At 45.1% G+C, this 23498-nt stretch overlaps 1 protein-coding gene across 3 annotated transcripts in view; it reads left to right on the forward strand.

Annotated features, from left to right (window-relative positions):
- Positions 1–23498, forward strand: part of LOC119174923 (solute carrier organic anion transporter family member 74D-like) — a 67234-nt gene that overhangs the window by 41524 nt on the left and 2212 nt on the right. For all 3 annotated transcript variants that reach the window (XM_075894934.1, XM_075894935.1, XM_075894933.1), the window contains 10 exons: positions 5589–5833; positions 7195–7447; positions 9705–9941; positions 12078–12164; positions 13933–14175; positions 16734–16898; positions 18962–19163; positions 20059–20206; positions 21291–21466; positions 23004–23068. In XM_075894934.1, the coding sequence (XP_075751049.1) occupies positions 5589–5833; positions 7195–7447; positions 9705–9941; positions 12078–12164; positions 13933–14175; positions 16734–16898; positions 18962–19163; positions 20059–20206; positions 21291–21466; positions 23004–23068 (1821 nt within the window). The remainder of the gene's footprint in view (positions 1–5588; positions 5834–7194; positions 7448–9704; positions 9942–12077; positions 12165–13932; positions 14176–16733; positions 16899–18961; positions 19164–20058; positions 20207–21290; positions 21467–23003; positions 23069–23498) is intronic.

Genomic DNA, 23498 nt, shown 5'->3' on the forward strand with positions numbered 1-23498 from the left:
AATATTCATTGATTTCGCAAAAGCTTTCGACACTGTTTCACATTCTAAGTTGCTCAAAAAACTCGAAGCCATCCTAAAAAATTCCAGTCTAGTAAACCTAATTGCCAATTTTCTGTTTAATCGCTCCCAATACGTTAGCTTTAACTCTGGCAATTCATCTCTAATCAAAGTCACATCAGGGGTATCACAAGGATCCGTTCTCGGTCCTTTATTATTTTTGATTTTTATTAATGACTTACCATAATCTATTATCTGTAAATTACGTCTCTACGCCGATGACTGCGTTCTATATAACACCATTAACTCCGTTCAAGATCACTATCTTTTCAATGATTCGTTTAGTGCCTTTTGCTCTTGGTGTGACACATGACAAATGAATATCAATTTCCGTAAAACTGTCTTGATGTCGTTTACTACCAAAACGCAGACTTCCGTTTTCAACTACTCTTTCAATGACCTAATTCTCCAAAGGGTTTCAGACTATAAATACCTTGGCGTGATTTTCACCACTAACCTCTCCTGGTCTAAACATATCAATTCAGTCTGCACCAAATCTCTTAAAAAACTAGGCTACCTAAGACGTACCCTCAGAACTTCCCCATATGAGACTAAATTACTTATGTACAAAACACTAATTCGTCCAGTTCTTGATTATGCCTCTATCGTTTGGTGTCCGTACAAAAAAAGAGAAATAAAACAAATTGAATCTGTGCAAAAAAAAGCAATCCGTTTCATTTGTCGACGCTATGACCACCATTTTTCGCCTACATCCGCCATTACCACTTTAAATCTAACCTCACTCTCTACTCGACGAGATATCGAGTCGCTCAAATTCTTGCATGCCATCGTTCACTCAGTTAACCGTCTCTCCGATAACAGCTATCTTACGTATGCTATGCCAACCGTTACTCGAAATAATCATGCCCTAAACCTCGCCCCTTTTCACGCACACACCAATCTATTCAAATTTAGCTTTTTTCCTAGAACCATAGAACAATGGAATTTACTGCCGGGTGAGATTAGGAGTGCACCGATAAATCAATTCCTGCCTTCTCTTAGAAGTCGTATCTAACCAATAGTTCCTTGCTCTGTTCTATTAATATGTACGTCCCGCAGTGCCCATTCATTGGATGTTTATTTTTGTACTGAATGGAATTGCCATGTATATTGTATTTTGTTCGTGTGTTATTTTATAGTGTGTTCCCGGAAGTGGTACTTTTGTAATTCTCTGCTCTGTTTTTTTTCACCCACTCCTGCCATAGCCCTTAATGGGCTGCAGTATGTGAAAATAAAATAAATAAATAAATAAATAATAAAAATAAATTTGCTGAGCCCTTTAGTAAGAGGGGGGGGGGACAGGATTTAGCCACTAACTTTACGGGGGCGGGGGCGGTCGCTTGAAGTACAACCGGAGAGGGCGGTCCAATCTAATTTTCAGTAGTTACTATTAAACTCGTGAACACTCTTTATTTGGGCTCACAGTGGTCCTACGTATTTGTTATAATCTGTAATGGGATATGAATAACAGGCGCCGAAGGGTGGTGGGGGAGAGGTGCTGACACAGGCGATAACAAGCGCCGAAAAGAGGGGCGGGGGGGGGGGGGGGGGGTCCCTCCTACCTATACCTCTGGATCTGCCGCCATTGTGTATAGTACATGGGCATTAAATATACTCATCACGACAGAGTGGCTTGAAGCTCCTCTACGAATAATATCCCATTAAACCCACACCTTGCTGTCGCCGCTCCCTCTTAAAGGTCACGTTCATTACTTTCATTGATCATGACTCGAGAATAAATGTCACTAACCAAGCGATCCAACCATACATGCTGTACACAATGCACTCGTGAACTTCACGAATGCAAGTAAAGATGTTTATTCTCTCTCTCTCTTTGCATTCTTCGGTGTTTCCAAGTCACACACGGCATTTATACGGCTCATCATGTAGAAGGCATTGGCATGCTCGAGCTTGATTCAGCTGCTCAACTTTGGCTTTGCAAAAAACCGCACTAAACGAAGAGAAAAATTGTAGAAGAAATTATCTAGTTTCGTTTCAAGCGAATAAACAACTATTGAATAAATTAACATATCATGCACTCTACCAGGCACCTCAAACATATATTTTCAGTTTTTTTTTTTTTCCTATATCTCACTCTAACTCCTAGCTGTACACGTCATCCCCTTTCCTCGTGCGAGGCCTCCGCTTTCTCACATTGCTGCGTCGCACGAGTTTGCAATCCATCGTCCCGCGCCACAGAGACGGTATACAGCTCGAAAATGCACACCGTCAGACGCCGATCATTCAGAACCTGACACGACACCACGCGACAACAACATCCCAGGTGTTCGCAGCCTTCCGCTATTTCTTAACCGCACGTTCTAAGAGCACCGCGAAAAAATCTCATAAACATAGTGCAACAAAATATGACGCTGGCTCGGGGAAAAAAAATGAACAGCTTTGTTTACACTTCCTAAGCGAGATTCCTTTAGAAGAACGTGATGAACTTTCGTGGAGAACAGCGGCTACCTAGCGCACAAGGCCGTTCGATATAAAAATCGGACATTGCGTTTTTTTTTTCATTGAGCAATTGCGGTAACATCTGTGCAGTACATCTTTTGGGGAAACAAAACAGCCGACACGTGCACACGTGCATGACTGCCATGTTCCTCTGCAATACGTAATATATTTAATATGTTATCTTAATTTGTTTGATGCATTCATTTTTATGGTGTCGGTGTTAAAATATATTATTATTATTATTATTATTATTATTATTATTATTATTATTATTATTATTATTATTATTCGATTTTATGTCATTCCGCCTAAGCGATAATTGTGTGTTCTTTTTTGCTTCCTCTCATCCTTCGTCATATGTATAACATGCACACATCAAGTTTTTAAAATCTTTTTTAGGAAGTGGTATATATGACGCAGCATCTCTCGTTTATTTTCGTCAAATTGATTTGGTCCTGTACCGTTTAGCTTCGGCTAACAGTTATTTCAGAGAGGGCACGCACACGCACAATAAAAAGCAAGCCACAACGATAATCAGTCAAGCATCGAGAAATCACAACTGCAATTGAGGAACATAACTGGAATGCCTAAATACTTTACTAGACTAATACCCCTGCCACACGTAAAGTATAATGTAATCTACAACGAATCTCATTCGTTTGTAATGTCAATTTTTAGCTGTCGCACGGGAAAACTAATGCCATTCGACTAAAATGATGTTTCCTGTCGGATGAGTTCACGACAAACGTTTGCATTCAATGTCGGGCGGAATGTGCATGCAGTCTCGACGGTAGGGGCCTTTAAGAGAAATGACTGTTAACTTATGTACACGTAACTTTTGCAATTCATAAATATCTTATTCTTTACTATAGATGAACCTATTACTAGTACGACGTAATTGCTCGCGCCGAAAAAAAAAGTTAGTCTCAACTGCAGCCGACGAGAGATGCAATGTGGGCTTGCTAGTGATTCACTTTAAAAGCATTGATGTACCGCGAAGCGAAACACGGACACACGAAAGCGCATATTGAGTGGTGTCCATAGTGCCTTTTCATGTGCGTGTGTTGTTTCGCGCTACATACATCAACGCTAAACTACATTGGCTGGACGCCGGCCATTTGTGCTTTGTTGTCGCTCGTTATCGCCTCTATCGCGCGTCGTGACCGTGCGATTGCACGTGTTTTGGTGATCGACCTTAGTGCACGGCTTTCGTGACTATATACGCGAATTAGCAGCCACCGTCTCATTTGTGCAGCCGGTGGGGGAGAGTTGTCACTATAGTTCTCCTACACTTCGGCTCACGCCCGGTCATATCGTCGGCCGTGTTGGCTTTCGATTGACTTTAGGCTTGACTTCATAGATATCGCGCGATTGTGGCAAGTTGTGTAAGGCAGCTACATTTATATTGCATGATCATCTTTTTAGTTATATAAAAATTATTTTCGAGGATACACGCATGTGATACGAAACTCTTGGTAAACTTTCAGCTCGCCGCGAAATCATGGCTCAGGAGGGCTAAGTTCATGGTCGTCATTTCAAAATGATATTTATCTTCCTCTTGTGAGTCATGACAGCAGCCAGGTAAAATTACATTAAGCCCACCATTGAATGTCATTCTATGTAAATGACGTTATGTTTGTTGTGAGACCGGGATATAATATTTCATTAGTTACTATGACGTTTCATTACCAGATATAGCGCAGGTTGGTCACAGATGTCAGACATCGTTTTGCGTTCAGGAAGAAAGAGTTTTATAGTAATGCCTAACCAACGCATTGTGCGATATGTTTAGCGGTCGGCTGGTTACGCAGCATGGAACAGTTTTCTACAAAAAAAAAAACTAGTTCTCGTTAGGCGGACACTTGCAAGCGTGTGACGCAAGCTTGATTGTGTGAGCGCCGAGGCAACACGTGCATTATGACAATAGCGTATCCCTGAAGTGACGGCATGGCTAAACGGTTTATATTACCAACGCTACTTATTATACACAGCATCTCACTTTTGTACCAGGGGTCTTTACTTCGATCCCATTATCAGACGCATGACTTTTCTTACGTTTTCCTCTTTTTTTAGGTAAAGTGGAACTGTCGCAATGTGAATAAATGTAACTCGTTCAAGGAGGTTTTGTTATCTGGAGGCTTCATTTCTGCAGCCGCGTCAACGTTTCAGGCCGCGCCTTAGTCAATGCTTGCCAACACAACCCTCGCAGACACGTGTACAGTCATCCTCCACATGTGGTCTTATTGTTTTTAGGAAGCACGCCTACACGGTGGCGTCACACTTGAGTTCATAGGTGGTACAGTTAGAAGCACAATAGATACGTGAACAATGTGCCGCGATGTGTTCGTAGTGTACACAAACAATGCTGTACAGTGCACACTATAAAAAGTAACGCAGTATACGCATTATGGCTGTCGCGCGGCCTACAGTTCTGGCTCTTAAACTGCTTTGACAGGTACAAGTTTACGTTGAATAATTGTAGGGAAATTTCGGGTCACAAACAGATGCAGGTAATCGAAGCAGACTGCGCGAGTGCCCTTACAACAACATACCGCTATTGTGAAAGCGAAACAAGTGTCGTCGCCATTTGTGTTTTTTTTTTTATAACACACGTGGACAATGTATACGCACTAAGCGTTGAGCCTGTTAGAATTACGCGTTTTTCGCCTACGCGCTGTTACATTAGCTTGCGCAGTCGCAAACGCACATAACGAACAAAAAGTGAAGTTGATCCTGCACGATTGCGACGCGATACAAGCTAGAACGGTCGTGCGACTGCACAGCAAAGCAATGCATAGGGGACAATTCACGACTGATACTACTCCTATATAGACCAACGGAGGGCTTATTGCTTTGTGACACCGCGTGAAGAGCCTGCTGGCGTCGCGAATTTCGCCGAAAAGACTTGACACGCCAGAAGAGAATAACGTGCTCGTGTCACGCATTTCAGGAGGTTGATTATAGTTCCCTTAACTTCCTCCACCATTGTGCCACACACAGGTTAACTCCAGCTGTCTCTATGCTAGCTAAGCGTTGTGTGGTTCCATCTCTCCGTTCCTGTCCTTCAACAGGCACTCAGAAGCAGCCATGGACCATCGACCGGGCGACGTCAGAATTGCCCCGGTCCGACGCGAAGACGAACGGCAACGCCGCTCCTGCAGCTGGCCGCGTTCCCGGTGGCGGCGGTGCCGATGGCGAGCTCCAAGAGGAGCGTGACTACATGTGCGGCATCGGAAGCTGCTACCCGCGGATCCTGCAGCGACTCGCCACTCCCAGAATGTTCTTCATCGTCTACAGCATCATGGGCATCCTGCAGGTAAGCGCGCCTACACGCTGCGCTAGCTCACAGACCTAAGATCAAATCCCGGCTGCGGCGGCTGCATTTCCGATGGAGGCGGAAATGTCGTAGGCCCGTGTACTCAGATTCGGGTGCACGTTAAAGAACCCCAGGTGGTCAAAATTTCCGGAGCCCTCCACTACGGCGTCTCTCATAATAATATGGTGGTTTTGGGACGTTAAACCCCCCAAATCTATCTATCTCAAAGACCTAAGAAGCGTCGTCAGCCCTCAAGCGCAGGACCACCCGCCCCCACTGCTAGCGCAGATAAAGTACCATGATCGCTTTCCTCGTGGAGTTTTGGTCAACAGAAAGTAATGGAATAAAAAAGCTACATAGAACATGGACACCATGTTAACATCTTGATTTGGGCTGGTTGTTACGTTACTCAACTTAGCCGATGAAATAGCGCGAGAAACAAGACGTGGGCGAGAGGTCAGCGCCCTGTCCTTTTTATTAGTCTTCGTCTTGTTTACCGCGTTGTTTTATCGTCTGTGCACACTATGCTCAGAGTCAACTTCACGCGGTCACACAACACCCCCTGTTCACACTTCTAACACTACACCACATGAAGCAATCGCAAAATAGCTTTCTTTACAAACAACGATGATGTACATAAGCGGTCAGTCAGCAAGTCTGTTGGGAGTGATACCAAAGACTTACTTTCTTTTGAGCATTAAAATGAGAACAATGGATATGCATTATACCAAGCTTAACTGCCCTTGAGCTTTCAGGGACAGTTCCTTTTCGAGCTCCCTCCTGTGATCGTACAATGCCTTCGCAATGTGCGTTCATGTCCGCCACGGTGGATTCGTAGTTAAGTGCCCGGCTGCTGACATAGGCGTACGCAGGGTTTTCGGGGGGGCCGAAGGTTTGTCGCAGAACCCCCCCTCCTCATTATATCAATGTATGGTGCCGACTCGTCACCCCCCTCTTGCCCCCTCTCCCGTCCCACGCGCACGCCTATGGCTGCTGACCGGAACGCCGCCGGCTCGATGCCGGTCACATCGGTCACTTTCAGGTGAAAGTGAAACGCTAAAGGCCCGTACACTGCCCGATGTCAGTGTCCGTTAAAGAACACCCCATGGTCGAAATCTCCGGAGCCCTCCACTTTATATATATAGGGCGTCCCTCATAATTATATGGCGGTATTGGGAGTGTGGCAGCTTGGGCTAGTTGGTATGGCATGACGATAGTTATAGCGCGAGAACAAAACGACACAGAGACAAGAACTTTCGTGTCCTTCTTGTCTCTGTTTCGTCGTTTTGTTCTCGCACTATAACTATCGTATTGGGACGTACCACTTCACTATTTATTTATTAATTTGTGTTCCCTCGCAGGGTGCGTACAAGACGTACTTCGTGGGCACGCTGTCGACCATCGAGCGGCGGTTCGCGATGTCCAGTCAGACGACGGGCATCATCCTGATCGCGGACAACCTGAGTCCCATCATCATCAACCTGCTGGCCGGCTACTACGCGAACCGCATCAGCCGGCCCAAGATCATGGGCATGGGGGCACTCATCGTGGTGCTCAGCTGCTTCATCAGCATCGTGCCCTACATGATCTACGGACCGGGACTGCACATCCTCTGTGAGACACCTTCAACCCATTTTAGGTTACGGTGCGATGACTACAAACGCGCCATTCTTTGCGGAATAGCGGGTGTGTACGTCGCTAACGTAGGTACCAACGCAGTAGCACCACTGTAACCTGACAATGACATGAACGTCGCATAATTTGCGGTTCACTATAGCCGGTTACAACCTAATAAAAATATGTAAGCTTCGCCCACGGAACCGCGAGGCGCTTACCCCTTAACCGGGAAAGAGTCGTGCTAACTGGTTTCCGCACGAACCGTCAGTATACTTCTCAGATAATGCATATACTAGGCATATTAAGAATTCAAAGCTCGTCATTACTTCCTAAAACGTCACGTTTCCTTGAGCACCGATTTCCGACAACCTGACGAAAAAATTTTCTAGGACGTTGAAGTATTCAATCTAAAATCAGCGGCACAAACGTGGGACTGTACGGCGAAATCGGCGACCTCAAACACTCGAGAAGCGCTTCACCTCATGCAAATGAGCAAACAATAGTGAAGATTAACAACAACAGAACTTTATTTTGAGGGAAGGGGTAGAAAAGGGGCACTCAGAAGCATGTTGGTTGGGGCCCCAATGATTGGAGCATATGTGCGAATTTCCTGATGGAAGGACAGCGATGGCATTGGGCGAAGCTGACATTTTTACAGCGAAAGCTGTATATGGCTAGGAAAAACGCGATACCGTTCGGCAGTGGTGTCACGAGTGGTCTCCGTTGGCTGTTCTATCAGCTCCGTAATTCTCAGCGTCGGTACCCAAGCACGCGCGCTAGTGGGTGCGCTGCGATTGACATCGTCCATCCCATCACAGCCATGACGCCGAGCACGCGCGCATCTGTCTATTGAGAGCTTCCACATGGGTTAAGTCATGCACAGACAACTCTATAGGGGTACCGACAGCGGGAACGTGCAAGAGCTGGCATTCGCCGGGCGCAGTCCTGGTACAAAAACAGTCCCGGGAGGTCGGGTACCGGTATACAACTGCTTACCGATGATCCGGCAGCCTTCCAAGCCGCGCTAAAATCGCGAACTGGAATGCAAGCTCCGGTGGCGGGCGGATCCTGAAAACCACACCACCGAGTTAGCGCGTGAAGTCAAAAGCTTGCGGGCACGACAGCATCAACGTGATAATTGCGAGAGCGTGTTCACTGGGGCGAACGCCCGCTTTCAGCGGTAGTTGCTCCAATGGCACGTGCATGGGCTTCGGCTGCGACGTCTGTGAACGCATGTGGTTAAAGAAAAACCACTGTGGTTAACGCATTGCGAAACGCATTTAACCGCTCATTACACTCCTCCTGGGTTTACCGCAGTGTTTATTTCACATGACCGTGATCCTGCCTCGGCATGACCGTGATCATGCGAGGCATGAACCCGGTCATATGAAATAAACGTTGGGGTAAACCCAAGCCAAACGTTTGTCCAACCTCGTTAACAAGCACGAACATGTAACCAATAACTGTGAAAGGCTTCAGTGCAGCCTCGGGTTGAACCCACTGCTAAACATCACGGTCGCACTTTTCAGCTTTCGCCGGTTAACCATTTGTACGGAGTACTTGGGCGGTGATTTTTTTTTTGTTTATTGCGATAGCAATTACATGGACACTCTCGACGGGTAATTGCCGTCGGCGTCGCCGTCATGTTCCATATAACGTCTGAATTGATAGCATACACCGACGCATCGTATGTTCTGCCCGCGTGTAAACGCACGCGAGTGGAGCGATGAACGCGGCTGAAGCAGAGATCAAACGAGGCGCCCCATCTCCGTCGCTCAGAGGGCGCATGCGTTGACATCGCTCCGCTCGAGAGGTCTGCTGTAGAGGCAGAGAGAAAACGTCAATCTGAGAGTAACGAGCATGAAAAGACGCGAGGATGGAGAGTTTTCGCTCAAGCAACAACAGTGTGAACTTTGATTTTAAGGGCACGGTCGACATTACAGGCACACGCGCTGTCTCGGCAGCCATCGACAGGCGGCTTGTGCTGCCCTCTCAACGCAAAGAGATTGTGCTAAGTGTCCCCGGAGCGGCCGTATTCTCTTGCACCTTTGTTTCGTAGGGTCACATAAGATCGGATCTAGAAGAGTTAGCTGCCAGACTCACTTCGCAGAACATTACAATTTGTTGCAATTGCATTTATTGCTTCGTCCTTGTGGTGAAACTGTGGGTTTCTTCTTAGGTTGTAACCGACAATAATGTAGCCCAGCTAATATTTGAAGACAAAAAAGCCAGGTATAATTTGCCGCTCTCGCAGCAAACACCGCGCACGCACTGGGAGCCAGAAAACGCAGTCCCGACAGCCTGCTGTGCAACTCGGCGATGACTGGACACCGCGAATGCTCGGGCCCCTCAATGGCGGACAGCTACACGCCCTTCGCACTCTTCTTCGTCGCAAACTTTCTGAATGGTTTCGGCGCATCCACCTTCTTCATCGCGGGCAGCAGCTACATGGACGACAACATACGCAAGAAGAACTCGCCCTTGTACTTCGGTAAGCCCAACCTTCATTGTTTTGTTTTCTCGATCGCATCTACAAGGGCGCGTAAAAAGAGTTCATAAACCATTCCTCGGACTTGGCGAGCAAACACATCCTGCAGTTAGCAGACGCTGCTACCTAAACAAGATCTTTCAGTCATGCTCGGCAAAGAGACTTTGAAGCGAAGTGCGAAGTTGTCACTTTCTCAGGAGCTCTCTTCTTATACAGAGGTCTGTGCTTACTCTCTTCGGAGCTGCCGGCACCTGCCGCTTGACGTCAAACGGCAGGTAGCATGATATATAGGCCAACAGCCGGCATGAATCAAGAGCACCGTTTGCATTATAGATGTACTTCGTACCGCGAGAAGCCATACCCCTTGCCGACGCCGCGCTTCATCGTATGCTAACATTATGCAGCTTCGCCATACTCACACACGGGAATCATAACGGGAGAGAGCAATCGCATTTCACCACTTTCGCTGGCGTGAATACTTTCCCCCGTGCATCTCTGCTTACCTTGCAGCGTACTCATCGGGACGAAGAAAGAGCTCGTTAAAACGCTTGAAGCGTGCGACAAATGCCTGTAATCCCGATAATTTTTTTGACTGATTAGAGACACTTTTGCGATAATCGATTCGTGAGACAAATAGTGGCGGACGCTTGAGCTTGAGCTTCGCGTTCAAAGATAAACGTATCATCTTTGCCGCAACAGCGTATTAGCTCCTCGTGCGCATTGCCTTAAACTCTTCCTTGAGGAACGTTTGTGCACGCAACATTGGCCGTTTCAGACTATTCTACAATGTATACTGCAAGCAGACTTACCAAGTGCCCACTACTCTATAACTATCCTTTTGAAGGTTAGCCATGTACCCCCTACGCGTCTGTACGGCGGGGGGGGGGGGGGGGCTGCGACAAACCTTCGCCTCCCCCCCCCCTCTGCGTATGCATATGCGTAGATCTATCGTGAAACAGCTGCTTGCCACGCAAAGGAGCTGGGTTTAATTCTCACTGGACAACGCTGATTTGTCGCTCACAGCTATAGTGAACGACGCTGACACTACCACCAGAATTCCTGCGAAATGAGCTCTTTAACTCTATTTCATTAATGAACTGCGATACTGAGGTCATTCTATATGGTTACCTGGAAAAGTGGTTGAGGACTCATTTAAAAGGAAAAACTGTATACTGTATCACTGAAAGTGGGGGGTCTGATTGATTGATTGATACGTAAGGTTTAACGTCCCAGAACCACCATATGATTATTAGAGACGCCGTAGTGAAATGCTCCGGAAATTCCTACCACCGGTGGTTCTTTAACGTGCACCCGAATTTGAGCACACGGGCCTATGTATTTCCGTTTCCACCGAAAATGCAGCCGTCGCAGCTGGGATTCAATCCCGCGGCCTGAGGATCAGCAGCCGAGTGCCCTAGCCACTAGACAGCCGCGGCGGGGCTACTGATGTAAAATCTGCTGAATGTAGGGTCTGCTGAGTGTATGGTCCACTGGTGCGGCGCAGACGGACATTAATAAAGAAAAAAAGAAGACAGAAACGCACAGACCTTACGCACATATCCGTTTATCTCTCTTGCTTTCGTGAGTATCCGTACTTGTGCCACTTAGCAGCGTACATTTTAAGTTATGTTATATAAAATAGCCGCAGTAGAAATATTTTTGTGTATAAGTAACATTGGTTATTTCCGGATAGATGAAATGCTATATGAGACTGAGCCGATACCTTGCTCTTATTTGTCAGGATCGCTTATCGCATACAACGCGATCATACGGCAATACATCGCGTATTGTTATCTGCTATTTCGTTGTTTCGTCAAGGTATACCTGTTGACGTTTTTTAAAAATAAATGATGCATGAAGGTATACACAAATTTTTTCACGCCACTTGGGTGCGTGTTTAGCGAGCGAAACAACAATATCTTCCCGTGGAAAAAAATCCTCGAGCAGAGTTCTCTTTTTTTGTGTCCTTGGTCATGTTTTTTTTAACCTGCCAGTGAATCGAGAAAATTATCAAAATATTAAACCACCAGGCCATAGCCTGATTTGGTGCTGTTTCTATTTGCGAATTATTTTTATTTTGCATGTTGCCTGTCACCTTGGTCTGTTCTGCAAAACAAAACAAACTTACTACACCCGCAGGCATGGGACTCGCCTTCAGACTGCTCGGTCCCGTTGTCGGATTTCTGACAGCCGGGATATGTCTCCGCTTTTACGAAGACCCTTTCCGTGAGTATTACGTACGAAGACCTCCATACACTCGGTCAATCAACTGCTATGGACACTCTCGGTGAATCTTTGTCATCGACACAATGTACTGCATAAAGTCCGAATCAATCGCATAACCCGGGGAAACGTATGCTCTACGCGCAAGTAAAAGCGCACGAGCACTGGGGACGAACACGGCTGAGTCAGAGATGAAACGAGCCGGCAATCATCATTGAACGAATGGTCTATGCGATAACATCACCTGCGTGCGAGGCCTACCGTGGATATCTCTTCAAGCAGAGGGGTGCGAGCATTGGCGCGCACGTTATCGGTAGACGGGTCGTATAGTTAGTATGTGCTGCGTTTTCACAGCTTACTTTGCGTTGGGACGACCGACAGCTCGAAAACCGCCTCTCTCTCGAGCAGCCGTATTTTCTTACGCTGGCACTTTGTATAGTTACGCAAGATGCGATCGTAAAGAAGCTGCTAGCTTTACTTCTCAGAACACTCAAATATGTTGCTACTGCATTAATTACATCAGCCTTGCGACAAAACTGATTTTTTATGCACTGATATCAACTTATAGTGCTAATCGCCACACGATGAAACCATGCACGCAAAACTCCGCGCAGAGGTTTTATTGTAACAGTAAAAGAAAATTTGAACCAAGACAATGGCTCTTTATCATGCCATGCTCGACGGGAAACAAAGGCTGGTAGCCGAGTGCATTCACAATTGACAATATATGCAGCCTCAATAATTGTGCTATGATGAATTCTCAGCATGATGAACAAACGGAACACAACCAAAGGTGGCGCATTGTGCATTCACGTTCCGTGTAACCTTATCAGATTGATAAATAGAGTACATAAATGAACGTACGGACGAGTCCGGTGATACGAAGTTGACATAATGCGGCAATATACACCTGTACAGGAGTAAGAAAATATATCGGCGAAACACTATTCCTAACAAAGGCTTTTGAGACCGTATGGGCATTCAAACAGGGTCATGAATAAGCGTTTCATTAGAACTAGTGCTTTGTCTTTGTCTTTCCGGATTCCCGTGCTTTGGTGTACTTGGACTGTTACCTGGCTTCTCAAGTAATAGATGAATATAGTTAGAAGCAGTCCTAGTGTCACAAAGCAATAAAAAGAGAACAAAGCAATGTACGGCTGTTTGAATGTCGCCGGTAGCAAGCTGCTCGACGACAATGGCTATGCAATCAGGCCTGCCAGGAAATTCCGAAACATTTGTAGTTTGAATATTGTCCTGAGAACAGCAGCACGAACTTAATAAACAAGGAAGAACAAAGATCCACATTATATGTTAACGCTACTTTCTCAAAGATCATGTGCAACCAACTAAGTTCTTAGTACTTATTCTTAGAGTTCTTAGTACCTGCTCAGAACGTTGTCGATGCTCGCTACAGCGCGCAGAGATTGCCACTAGCTTCTGCGTTGACAAGGCTTGACGACAGGCCCCTGTCAGAACAGTCTATAGAATGCTGACCCGAACTGCCGTCATCGCGGAAATCTATTAGGGCTGTATGGAACTTTTTTTGTGTGGTAGCGGTCTATTGGACAGTTCACTGCATCATTTTCTTTTGTTTTTTATTCTGTCACTCCGTTCTTCCCACCTTTCTTTTCCATTCCCATACCCCTAGAGTAAGGTAGCAAACCGGATGTTAAACTTTTGGTTGACCTACAATCCTTGTCATTTTTTTATCTCTCTAAAAAAGAAACAAACGTAAAAACCTGTATGTGTCGCACTTCAACTTTCTGCACAGACAATCCAGGCATCTCGCCGAAGGACCCCCGTTGGGTGGGCGCCTGGTGGATGGGCTACATACTGTTCGCCGTTGGCCTCACCGTAGTTTCACTGCCCATGATGATGTTCCCGCGGATCCTGCCGGCAGGCAAGAACTACAAAGTGAACCGCATGCAGAGGCTTTCTGTGGTGAAGGCGAACAAGGCAGCCAAGGGCGCTGAAGGAACGGGCCAGCATGGCATCAGCATCGCCATGATAAAAGGTTATTGGCTTGAACGTTCATTACGTCCTGTTACAACACTGACTGAGAGCTAGGAGCACCATCAACCAATCAACAGATCAAGGAGAGCAAGAGTTAAAATATTGACTACGATGTTACTACACTAATGCATGACACGCCATGTGTACTATTTCAGAATTCACAAGAAAGTGTACCCAGGTACTAGAAAGACTAAAAATTAAACTAGTTTGTTCATGACTGAAGTGGGCGTGCTGAGAAGGCGTTCTCCAAACCTCTGTCAACCTTACCAAGACATAAATCAGTAAGAATAAGGGCAAAATTAATACCTACTAGAATGCCTCATATATGCACAAAAACACTTCCTCTAAAACCAACCAATGTCGGCTTTAAACACTTGGAAATGATTTCTAAAAGAGGATTCTGCACAGACACATTTATCTGTGAAAAATATATCTTGCCTTTGTTTGTTAATACAGTCTGTAATGCATTTTAACAAGCCATCACGTAGCAGAGAGTAACAAAGGTCACTGATGCCAATGCTAAAAAGATTTACATTACCGAGATTCTTGGTGTCAAAAACTGGACTAAAGCCTGAAAATTACGCGTAGAAAAAATATGAAAAATTTCGCGATTCTCGGCAGGTCTACAGGTAACTAGCTACACTGAATTGCCAGGTCCATTTTTTGGAATCAAGTGCTCTAAAAGTAAATTCATATTCATGCGCTTTCGCTAGAACGATGCCAAGCTGAGCGATTTTGCGCTCTTGACATTGCTTACGATGCCATCATGATTACGGGTATGTCACAACAAAAAGTCAGCAAGTTGCCTAACTGCTGAAGCCTTGAGCTTTACAATTTAAAAATTCTTTATGTTGTTAAAGCTTTTCTTTTTTATAGAACATGATGAATGGCGTAATCACAAGTACCCCTCCTTATGTACGTTACCACTCTGTTTATGCAATAATCTACTAACTGCCGGATAAGAACAGCAGCGCTATACAACTTCCATATTGGATTTCTTGATACTGACAGTACAGTCATATACACAATGCGAGTGATCGTCTTTGGGAACTAATCTAGTTAGTAAGTATGGCATGCTTAAAACGCGGACAGGTTTTAAATAAAGCTAAATGTAGTATTTCAGGCCTAAGAGTAAGGTTTCAGCATGACTGTCATTTCCGACAACTCCTACGATGACCAGCAGGTTATCTGATGGTGAACTAGCGGAAAATTATTTCCCATTTGTTGAAGTCTACAACGTCATACTTTCCATAAAAATACCGTGTGTTGGCTATACAGCCATTCTCAACCAATCGCTTCTGGAGGCAACCGTCAGGACAAGTTAAGCAATAGGACTTGATTCAATCCTGGTGAGCTTAACTCGCCGCCAGGATACTGTGGGAAGAATAGAAGAAATCTTCCTGGTATGTTTGCTAGATGGTTGCAGGAAGCCGCACAAAATATGGACCTCAAAAGGGCACACTCGATTCCAAGAAAACCATCTACTGACCCTAGCACAGAACAAACAAATGACAATTATTATTTAGCTAGTTAATATTTTAATCCTAAATGCTCATGTTAATATAAATTCATAAGAGAATAAAGGGATCCACACTTGGCCAAATGAAAAGCGATCAGAATAACACAAACATGAAATAACTGAAAGAGCACACAGCAGCGGAAGAGAAAGTAGGCACAAAAGCTTATCTGCGTATGTGCAGAAGGTGTGCAGCATGGCCCGCCAATCCGGCACACGTGGAGGTCTTAGCGAGAGATCACTACTCGGGCATTACTTTTCTTCTTTATGCAAGTTAATCACGCATGCGCTACCACTATTATCGGTATTCCAGGCCTCTATCATCAGACATGAGTCTTCATTCTTGTGCCTGTACAACAGTGCACATGAATCGAATGTCAGTGTACATTGGCACTCGCTGTAATGTAAAGATAGATTAGATGGTGAGCCTTTGGTTAATCAGATATTAAGCGAGCATGAGAGGTCCTAACGGAAGGCTGACCATCTAATTTATCTTTACATTGTCGAAACAGTAAATGCACACAGTAATTCGATGATTATACAGCGTCGCACAGACACGAGAATGCAACCACGTTCCTGATGGTAGAGGTCTGGCATATCAATGTGTTGGCCAGTCATCATAAAGCCATCAGCATCATGAAGCCACCAGCCATCACAAACCACCATGCAGTCATCAGCTTGCATGAAGAATAAATGCCCGACTAGTTATCTCTGGCGTAAACCAGACGTCTGGCGTATTTACAGGTAGCGCTACATGCCTGTGCACACGCAGATAGTTGCTACACCTCTTTTCCCCCACTGTGCACTCTTCAAGCTTTTTTGTGTGTGTGTGTGCGTGGGCATTCGTGCTGTTCTGATCTCTTCTCTTGTGTACCTGCTTGCCCACCAACTATTTGGTACAGCGGTTTTGGGCTACGTGTTCAATAAAACAGCGTGTGCCCTATGATACCATTATGCAATGAAACCCGCATGCTGAAAAAAGTGAGTGTGCCTTATAATACACGCTAACATACTTCTATACTACTTTTTCCCCTACTTTGCAGACATCATAGTGATCGTGAAGCGGTTGGTCCGTAACCCCATCTTCATGTTCCACACAATCGGCCTGGTGTTCGTCTTTCTCGCAACAGCCGGCTTTGGCACCTCGTTCAGCAAGTACGTCGAATTCCAGTTCAGGCAATCGGCTTCCAAGGCCAACTACTACACAGGTAAGACGGCGCGAATGAGTGATGCTGTCGCTATATTACCATCCGGTTATGCAATGACATCTGAAAAAGAAAACTGGCGTAGGCCTTACGGCAGGAGTGCGCTGGACGTCTCCATGATATAATAGACAATTTAAGCACAACAGGCATGCAATGCGCAAGCGGGAGCAACACTGCACATGCGCTGAGCCTACAAGAAATGTGTGCACGTGCGCAAGCAGGGGATGCGCACAGTAGACCTCGGAATCTGCACTGTGCCTGCTACGGCCGTTGCGTTAGTTATCGGTGGCTCTCTCGCGTAATCACGACATACCAAGACAAAGATAGACAAGATGGTCACAGCTTACAGCGTTAACTATAGCAGCGTGGTGGTCAAAGCAGCGAACGAAGTCAGCATGAATTTCAGCATTTCCCCTGAGATCGAGCTTATGTGTGTAGCTTAAACCCAATCAAGAAACAGGTGCAGTGGACTGCGATCACCGCTACGCCCAAAACCCAGCACACGACTACCGGGTATCGTCAGTTTATGCACGCCGGCTATTTTGTCGGGAAAGCACTCCTACATACAAACAAAGAGTGATCGTAAAGTAAAACACCGCAACGAATTCGTGGTTTGAGCGCGGGACGTCAGGTGGCATCACTGCATCACGAACAAACATTTCCTTTACCGCCAACACGCACTTGCTTGCGAATACGAGTGCTGCTGAGGGACAGACACATCACTGTTCTGCACTTTGCACAGCTTTCAAAACAAGTGGGAAGAAGCTACGTCCGTTCGTCAGCACGCAACATGATTGTAAACACTTTCTTTTCTTTTCTATTCGAACGCACAGCTTACTTTCCGCGTGATCGCAAGCTGGCACGTTGGCAGCATCCTGCGGCTGCCGTAGTAACTATGCAGCTCACGATGCTCAAAACAGCCAACAGCCGTGAACTTTGTACTTATGACGCGGTCATTTGGGTTTGTGGCATCATTTATCAAATGAAGAGCAAGCCATTTCTAGCTGCGTTTGAGAATGAATTTTTCATTGCAGGCCCCCTGCTGCGCTACAAGGTCTGGCTCATGTTCTGAGGAGCCTCGACCACAGATCGTCAGCATCTTCGCACCATTCTGAAAATGTTGCAGGGTGCCTTTAAACAAAATCAGGAGCACCTCTGAGGCTCTGGCACCTTTCATATTATTTAGAAAAATTCGTAGCCTGTTTACCATTGATTTGGTTAATTGATATGGGGTGTTTAACGTCCTAAATGTATCCAGTTTCCCATCCCTACGGCTTTAGATTATGTAATAAAATGGCACCATGCCAAATTTTCACTGTGTATCCATTACCCACTATCATGTAGTCAATTAGGTAAAGGCGCCTCCTTTTCAAATGTGCATGGGCCCAAATTAACAGATAATGCGTATTTTGGATGTTCCAGGACAGACAGACTGCACAGCACTTGCTTGTGAACAAGATTTTAAGATCAGTATTCCATGGTGGACAAGTGGTTACAGTGCTCGGCCGCTGACACAAAGGTCACACGCTCGAATCGGCCGCGGCGGTTACATTCCAGTTGAGGCGAATTGGTACTGTGCACTGTGTGACGTCAGTGCACATTAAAAAACACCAGATGGTCTAAATTTCCGAAGCCCTCTACTACGGAATCTCTCACTTCGGGACATAAAACGCCAGATATTATTATTAAGATTTTGAGAGCATTGTCCAAGACGATTCCTGTGAACTGTTCAGGTGTACCTGTTGTAAGGCAGACGTCATTACATTTTTGCTTGGAAAAATTCTCTACATATTTCAGAGGATGCTCTCTCTCTCTTTTCTTTCATTTTATGCATCTGTTATTATTAAAACAAGCAGAGCTGAAGGTTGAAGGTTCAGAGCTCACCTTCAAGGGGAGCACAGGTGCCCCCCCCCCCCCTCACCAGCCCAGTGCGCGCATCTGTGAGGGCTAGAACGGTGACATTGCTGTCAATATTCGCACTGCTGGCGTCTTGCATGTCGACAATCGTGCGCAGAGCAATAACGGAAATGCTGACTTCCTTCCTCCCTTTTGCTTTGTTCATCCAGGGGCGGCCAAGGTGGTGACGAATATCGTAGGAATCTTAGTCGGTGGCGTCGTCATACACCGGTTCCGGCCAGGCCCACGTGTTGTGGCCGGCTACTCGGCATTCGTCGAGGTGGTTATGATGGCAGGCTTCGTCGCCATGATGTTCATTGGCTGCGAGAGCCCCACCATAGCTGGCGTCACTCCTGGCAGTAACCTCAGCGCGTGAGTCGCAAATCAATATGTAGTCACCATGACATAAAACTTGTTTGCAATATACTGCACAGCTACAGGTCAAGGAAATGGCCCACATTTTCTTGCACGGGGTTGTCGAGAATCAGCACTCTATCTATGCAAAGCAGCGAATTGGGCTAGTTGGTGGTTGTTCACGAATTTTTCTTGCACTCCATACTACGAGACGGGGACGGCACAGGGACAAGACGTGTAATGCACAATACCCGTCATGCCTGCTTAGTCCCAGTATCGTAGTATGAACCACAAGAAATAATAACTATAGTAAACCACGTGATGTTTTTAACAAAGAGAGTTCTTCCAACTTTAACGGCTACGTTGGTGGCTCACAATCAATTTGAAAGATTAGTCATATAATGGAGTCTAATAAAAACAAGCATACATCATTCGTATGCATTCAGAAAAAAAAATCGATATAACTAGTGATTGTAAATTAAGAATTTAGATCAAAACCGTCTTGATCCAACTGAAGAGCTTTTTAACAGCAGAGCAAACATCTTCATGACAATGTCCTAATGTGGAAGCTGCCAGAGACAGAGGTGTAGATGCCCAGATAAAATACACTTTGATTAATTCTCGCTTCAATGTTTAACTTGTTTTTTCTTTCATTCACCTTCTCCTGTTTATCTCAACTCAAGCACAGAACAGTGCATATGATAAAGCAATGCCATCGTTAACTGGGCTGACATTTTTATCGGACACCAAAGTATGCTTCCTTTTAAGAAAAATTTTTTCTTTAATTGCTTGTGAAGATGCGAAAAGAAAACCAATGGTAGGTGTACATGTCCACAGCAGGAGGTACTCAGAAAAGAGGCTGAATGTGGACTTTCATGTCCTGCACGTACTGAAGAGACATTCTATTTTGCAGGACTTCTTTGCTGGAGAAGTGCAATGTGGATTGCAATTGCAACACACAGATATACGAGCCCGTGTGCTCGAGCAACAAAATGATGAGCTACTTCTCACCCTGCCATGCCGGCTGTAGGACTACGGGTACATCTCCAATGAACGTTACGGTAAGTTGGTCAAACATTTAAAGGAAATATGTTAGTAAATTCACCACTTTTATCCGCAAACGGTTGGCATGTAAAGGACCACATTTCGTAGAATCGAGGTTTCGGGCCTTTATACATTGGCTCACTGAATCACTTCATCACTGTCAATCAGCAGCGCCAAATATCGTTACATCTCACCATCACGGGTACCGTCCCCATGCTGTTTCACTTTTGACCAGCAGCCAGCATTCACCAGACAATACCATACTGTGTATGGGAACAAGTGTTTCAATAATGCTGACTTTGCCAGTAATGTGACATGTTGACTTTTTCTCATGCGCTTTAGTTGAATCTAGGGCACTACAAGGAGTGGATGTACAGATGACATCAGTTGTCCGGCAGAAAGGACAAACATATGGGGTTGGTAATAGGCAGTTGATGTGAACTGCAGTATTCAGGCGGTCCCGCACCAGGACTATTCTTATATTGCATTGGAGCGGGCCGACACATAACAAATTGTGAAAGATGGTGGCAGTCTAGATGGCATGTATGTGTGGAAATACCAAGTTGTAGGCAGTGCAGGTGCAAAATATGAGCATCCAACTGATAGCTCCACGGGTAAAAATCCAGAAAACAAATTTCTGTGTGCGTATTTAACCCTGATGCTCAGCAACATCAATTTCCTCCTCGCGTGTGCATCATCGTAACAACAAACATGCACAGGAATGGTCACAGGAATCGTCTGTTCTGTAGCACACACCCTCAATGTTAATCGGTGAGAGCCGCTAGCCACCCGCTCGCGTGGCTCGCTCGAGACCTGAACTTTTCACTTTACCACTTCACCGGCAATACAAAAAGTCATGGCTTACACAGTCAATGGCGCCCTGCCGGTGCCCCTCATGGAAGCCACACGATAAGACAGTGTGCCGCTGCTTGCCACACAGAACACCGCAACAGCATTCCTTCCGTGGTAGAACGGTTTCTAAAATGTCCTGTCATTTTCCAGGAACCGTTGTTTTGACTACTATTACTCAACAAAATTTTTATTCGTACTTTTTTGCACATTTGCAACAATATGTCTATATCAGCATCTACGGCTTCACAGATATACAAGGACTGCAGCTGCATTGCAGGAGGTGACCAGGCAGTGGACGACTCCTATGTGACGTCGGGGCTTTGCGGCGACACATGTCAGAAGTTGGGCCTTTTCTTGGGCATAGTGATCGCCGGCCAGTTTCTTGGCTCCACGGGTCGCGTAGGAGGCCTGCTGATATTCCTCAGGTGCATTATATTGAGGTCATCAGTAGTTTATGCAGCAGGCCATATGGTGCAAAAAAGGTTATACTCTAACAAATCCTCACATCTGATGTCCCTTCACACCTCAAATAATCTTTATTGTAGCTTGCAACAGGCACTCAGATGTGCACTCTCATGTTTTTTACTTTTTCACATACGTTTCCACCATGTAACAATTGAGACACTGTTGACATGCTGCTAGAGGCTGCTTTGAACACCCAGTCTCAATGTATATCTCACATACTGAATATGTGTTCTAGACAAAAAAAGTTTCAGCTACGCCTTTTTTTTTTTATCACAAATGTATTGTCTTCTAGAGCTTCAAAAAATTTCGTTTAACTATTAAACTAATCGACCACTTTGTGTATGTCCTTAACATCCCACAAATTAATTTTAGCGCTCCTTCGTGTAGAATGTTAGAACTTTATTAGTGTTATAACTCTGTCAAGTGCCACCGGCACATGCACAATGAGTGCTGTCTCATGACGATGCCATCTGGCTGAGTAAAGTAGAAGTTAAAACATTTTTCTAAATATGGTAACAAAAGAGGAATCACATACTATATACATTGGCACCATTAAAGCAGCATGATTTGTTGTTTTTTGTGGTGATATTAGAATGACAAAGCATAGTGCCAGTACTTAGAAGTACTTGCCATTCTTTTCACTGTAGAGTGCTAGGTTTACTCACATCTATTATTATTTTACAGGACACCAGACACCAATTTTGTAAACACGAGATGCTGGTGTTACTTTGAGAGTCGTGCGTGCGTTGGCACTCCTGACGGATTATTAGTGACGAGCGTTGCTTATAAAGTATTTCAATTTGGTTTTCAAAAAAGAGTTGGTGCACACACGAAAATTCCGTTGCAATCAACATTTTCTGTGGTTTGATGTAGACAGGGGGCCTCTCGGGACCTTGCAGAGGTCAAGCAAGTATTGTCTCGGTGTCAAAAAGCATTTCCGAGGTACACACAATACCCCGACTGGCAGCCAGCGAGGTTTATTGTTCGTCACCCCTCTCGATTCATTGTCGAGCTGCTCTAAAGGTTGTTTTGGCTGCGTACGCCAGGAATGATTTTCTTTCTTTTCTGATAGGAACACGCTCAAAACATCCACATCGTTTCATTCTTCACCGCCTGTGCGTAAAAACAGTGTTTGAAAATGGTGCATTCAGCGTCAACGAAGCTTGAGCACACGTAGTCTCAACCACTTCTCCGCTGTGGGTCGCTATTTTGTTATGGTATTTAAGCGGGTGTTTCGAAGTGATGCAAGATCGCTCTATTTTAACGATGCTAGAATCATACAATCTGTTAGAGTATTTCCATTTTAACTTCAGCATTACCAAATGCAAAAAAACAAATTGCAGTAAAAAAGTCGCAAACAAAACTTTCGCTGTCAGGGGTCCTTTTAGCCACACAATGCCTCCTGTATTGTTTACAATATGCAGAACTCCGCATTTCGGAAGAATTTACTGCTTCAGGGCCTATAATTACGTAATCTTCCTCCGTTCAACATTGCAGATGTGTCGACCCTATCGACAAGAGCATGGCGATGGGGACTACTGGTTCTATCTTGCACATGCTTGGTAAGAACAGTACATGTTTTTCCATATCATATGGCAGCAGAAACTGTGCATTTATGCCCGACTTGATTGAAGGTCTTATCAGTAGTCAGCGTTGTGTAAAACCTAAGGCACTACCTGTTACTTTTTATTCAGGCATTAGTGTGAAATTAAAACTTGCTAACAGTACATCCATAAGGTTGGTATTTTGAATAATTCTACAATTGTGTGCATTATTATGGTAAGCGGTCAATTTCACGCAATTGTACAGAAACCCCAGAAAAGCAAAAATCAATGCTTAGATGCTGGGAGCTTGACATATACAAAAATATAATAAAAATGAAGGATGCAGAAAGCTATACACACTAGACGCCACCACGACAGAGTCTATTCGTTAAGCAAAAATTTCAAAAACGCATAAAATGTTTCAAAGACCCCATAGAAGCAGCGCAAT

This window comes from Rhipicephalus microplus, chromosome 5 (genome assembly GCF_043290135.1).
Source record: "Rhipicephalus microplus isolate Deutch F79 chromosome 5, USDA_Rmic, whole genome shotgun sequence".
NCBI lineage: Eukaryota > Metazoa > Arthropoda > Arachnida > Ixodida > Ixodidae > Rhipicephalus > Rhipicephalus microplus.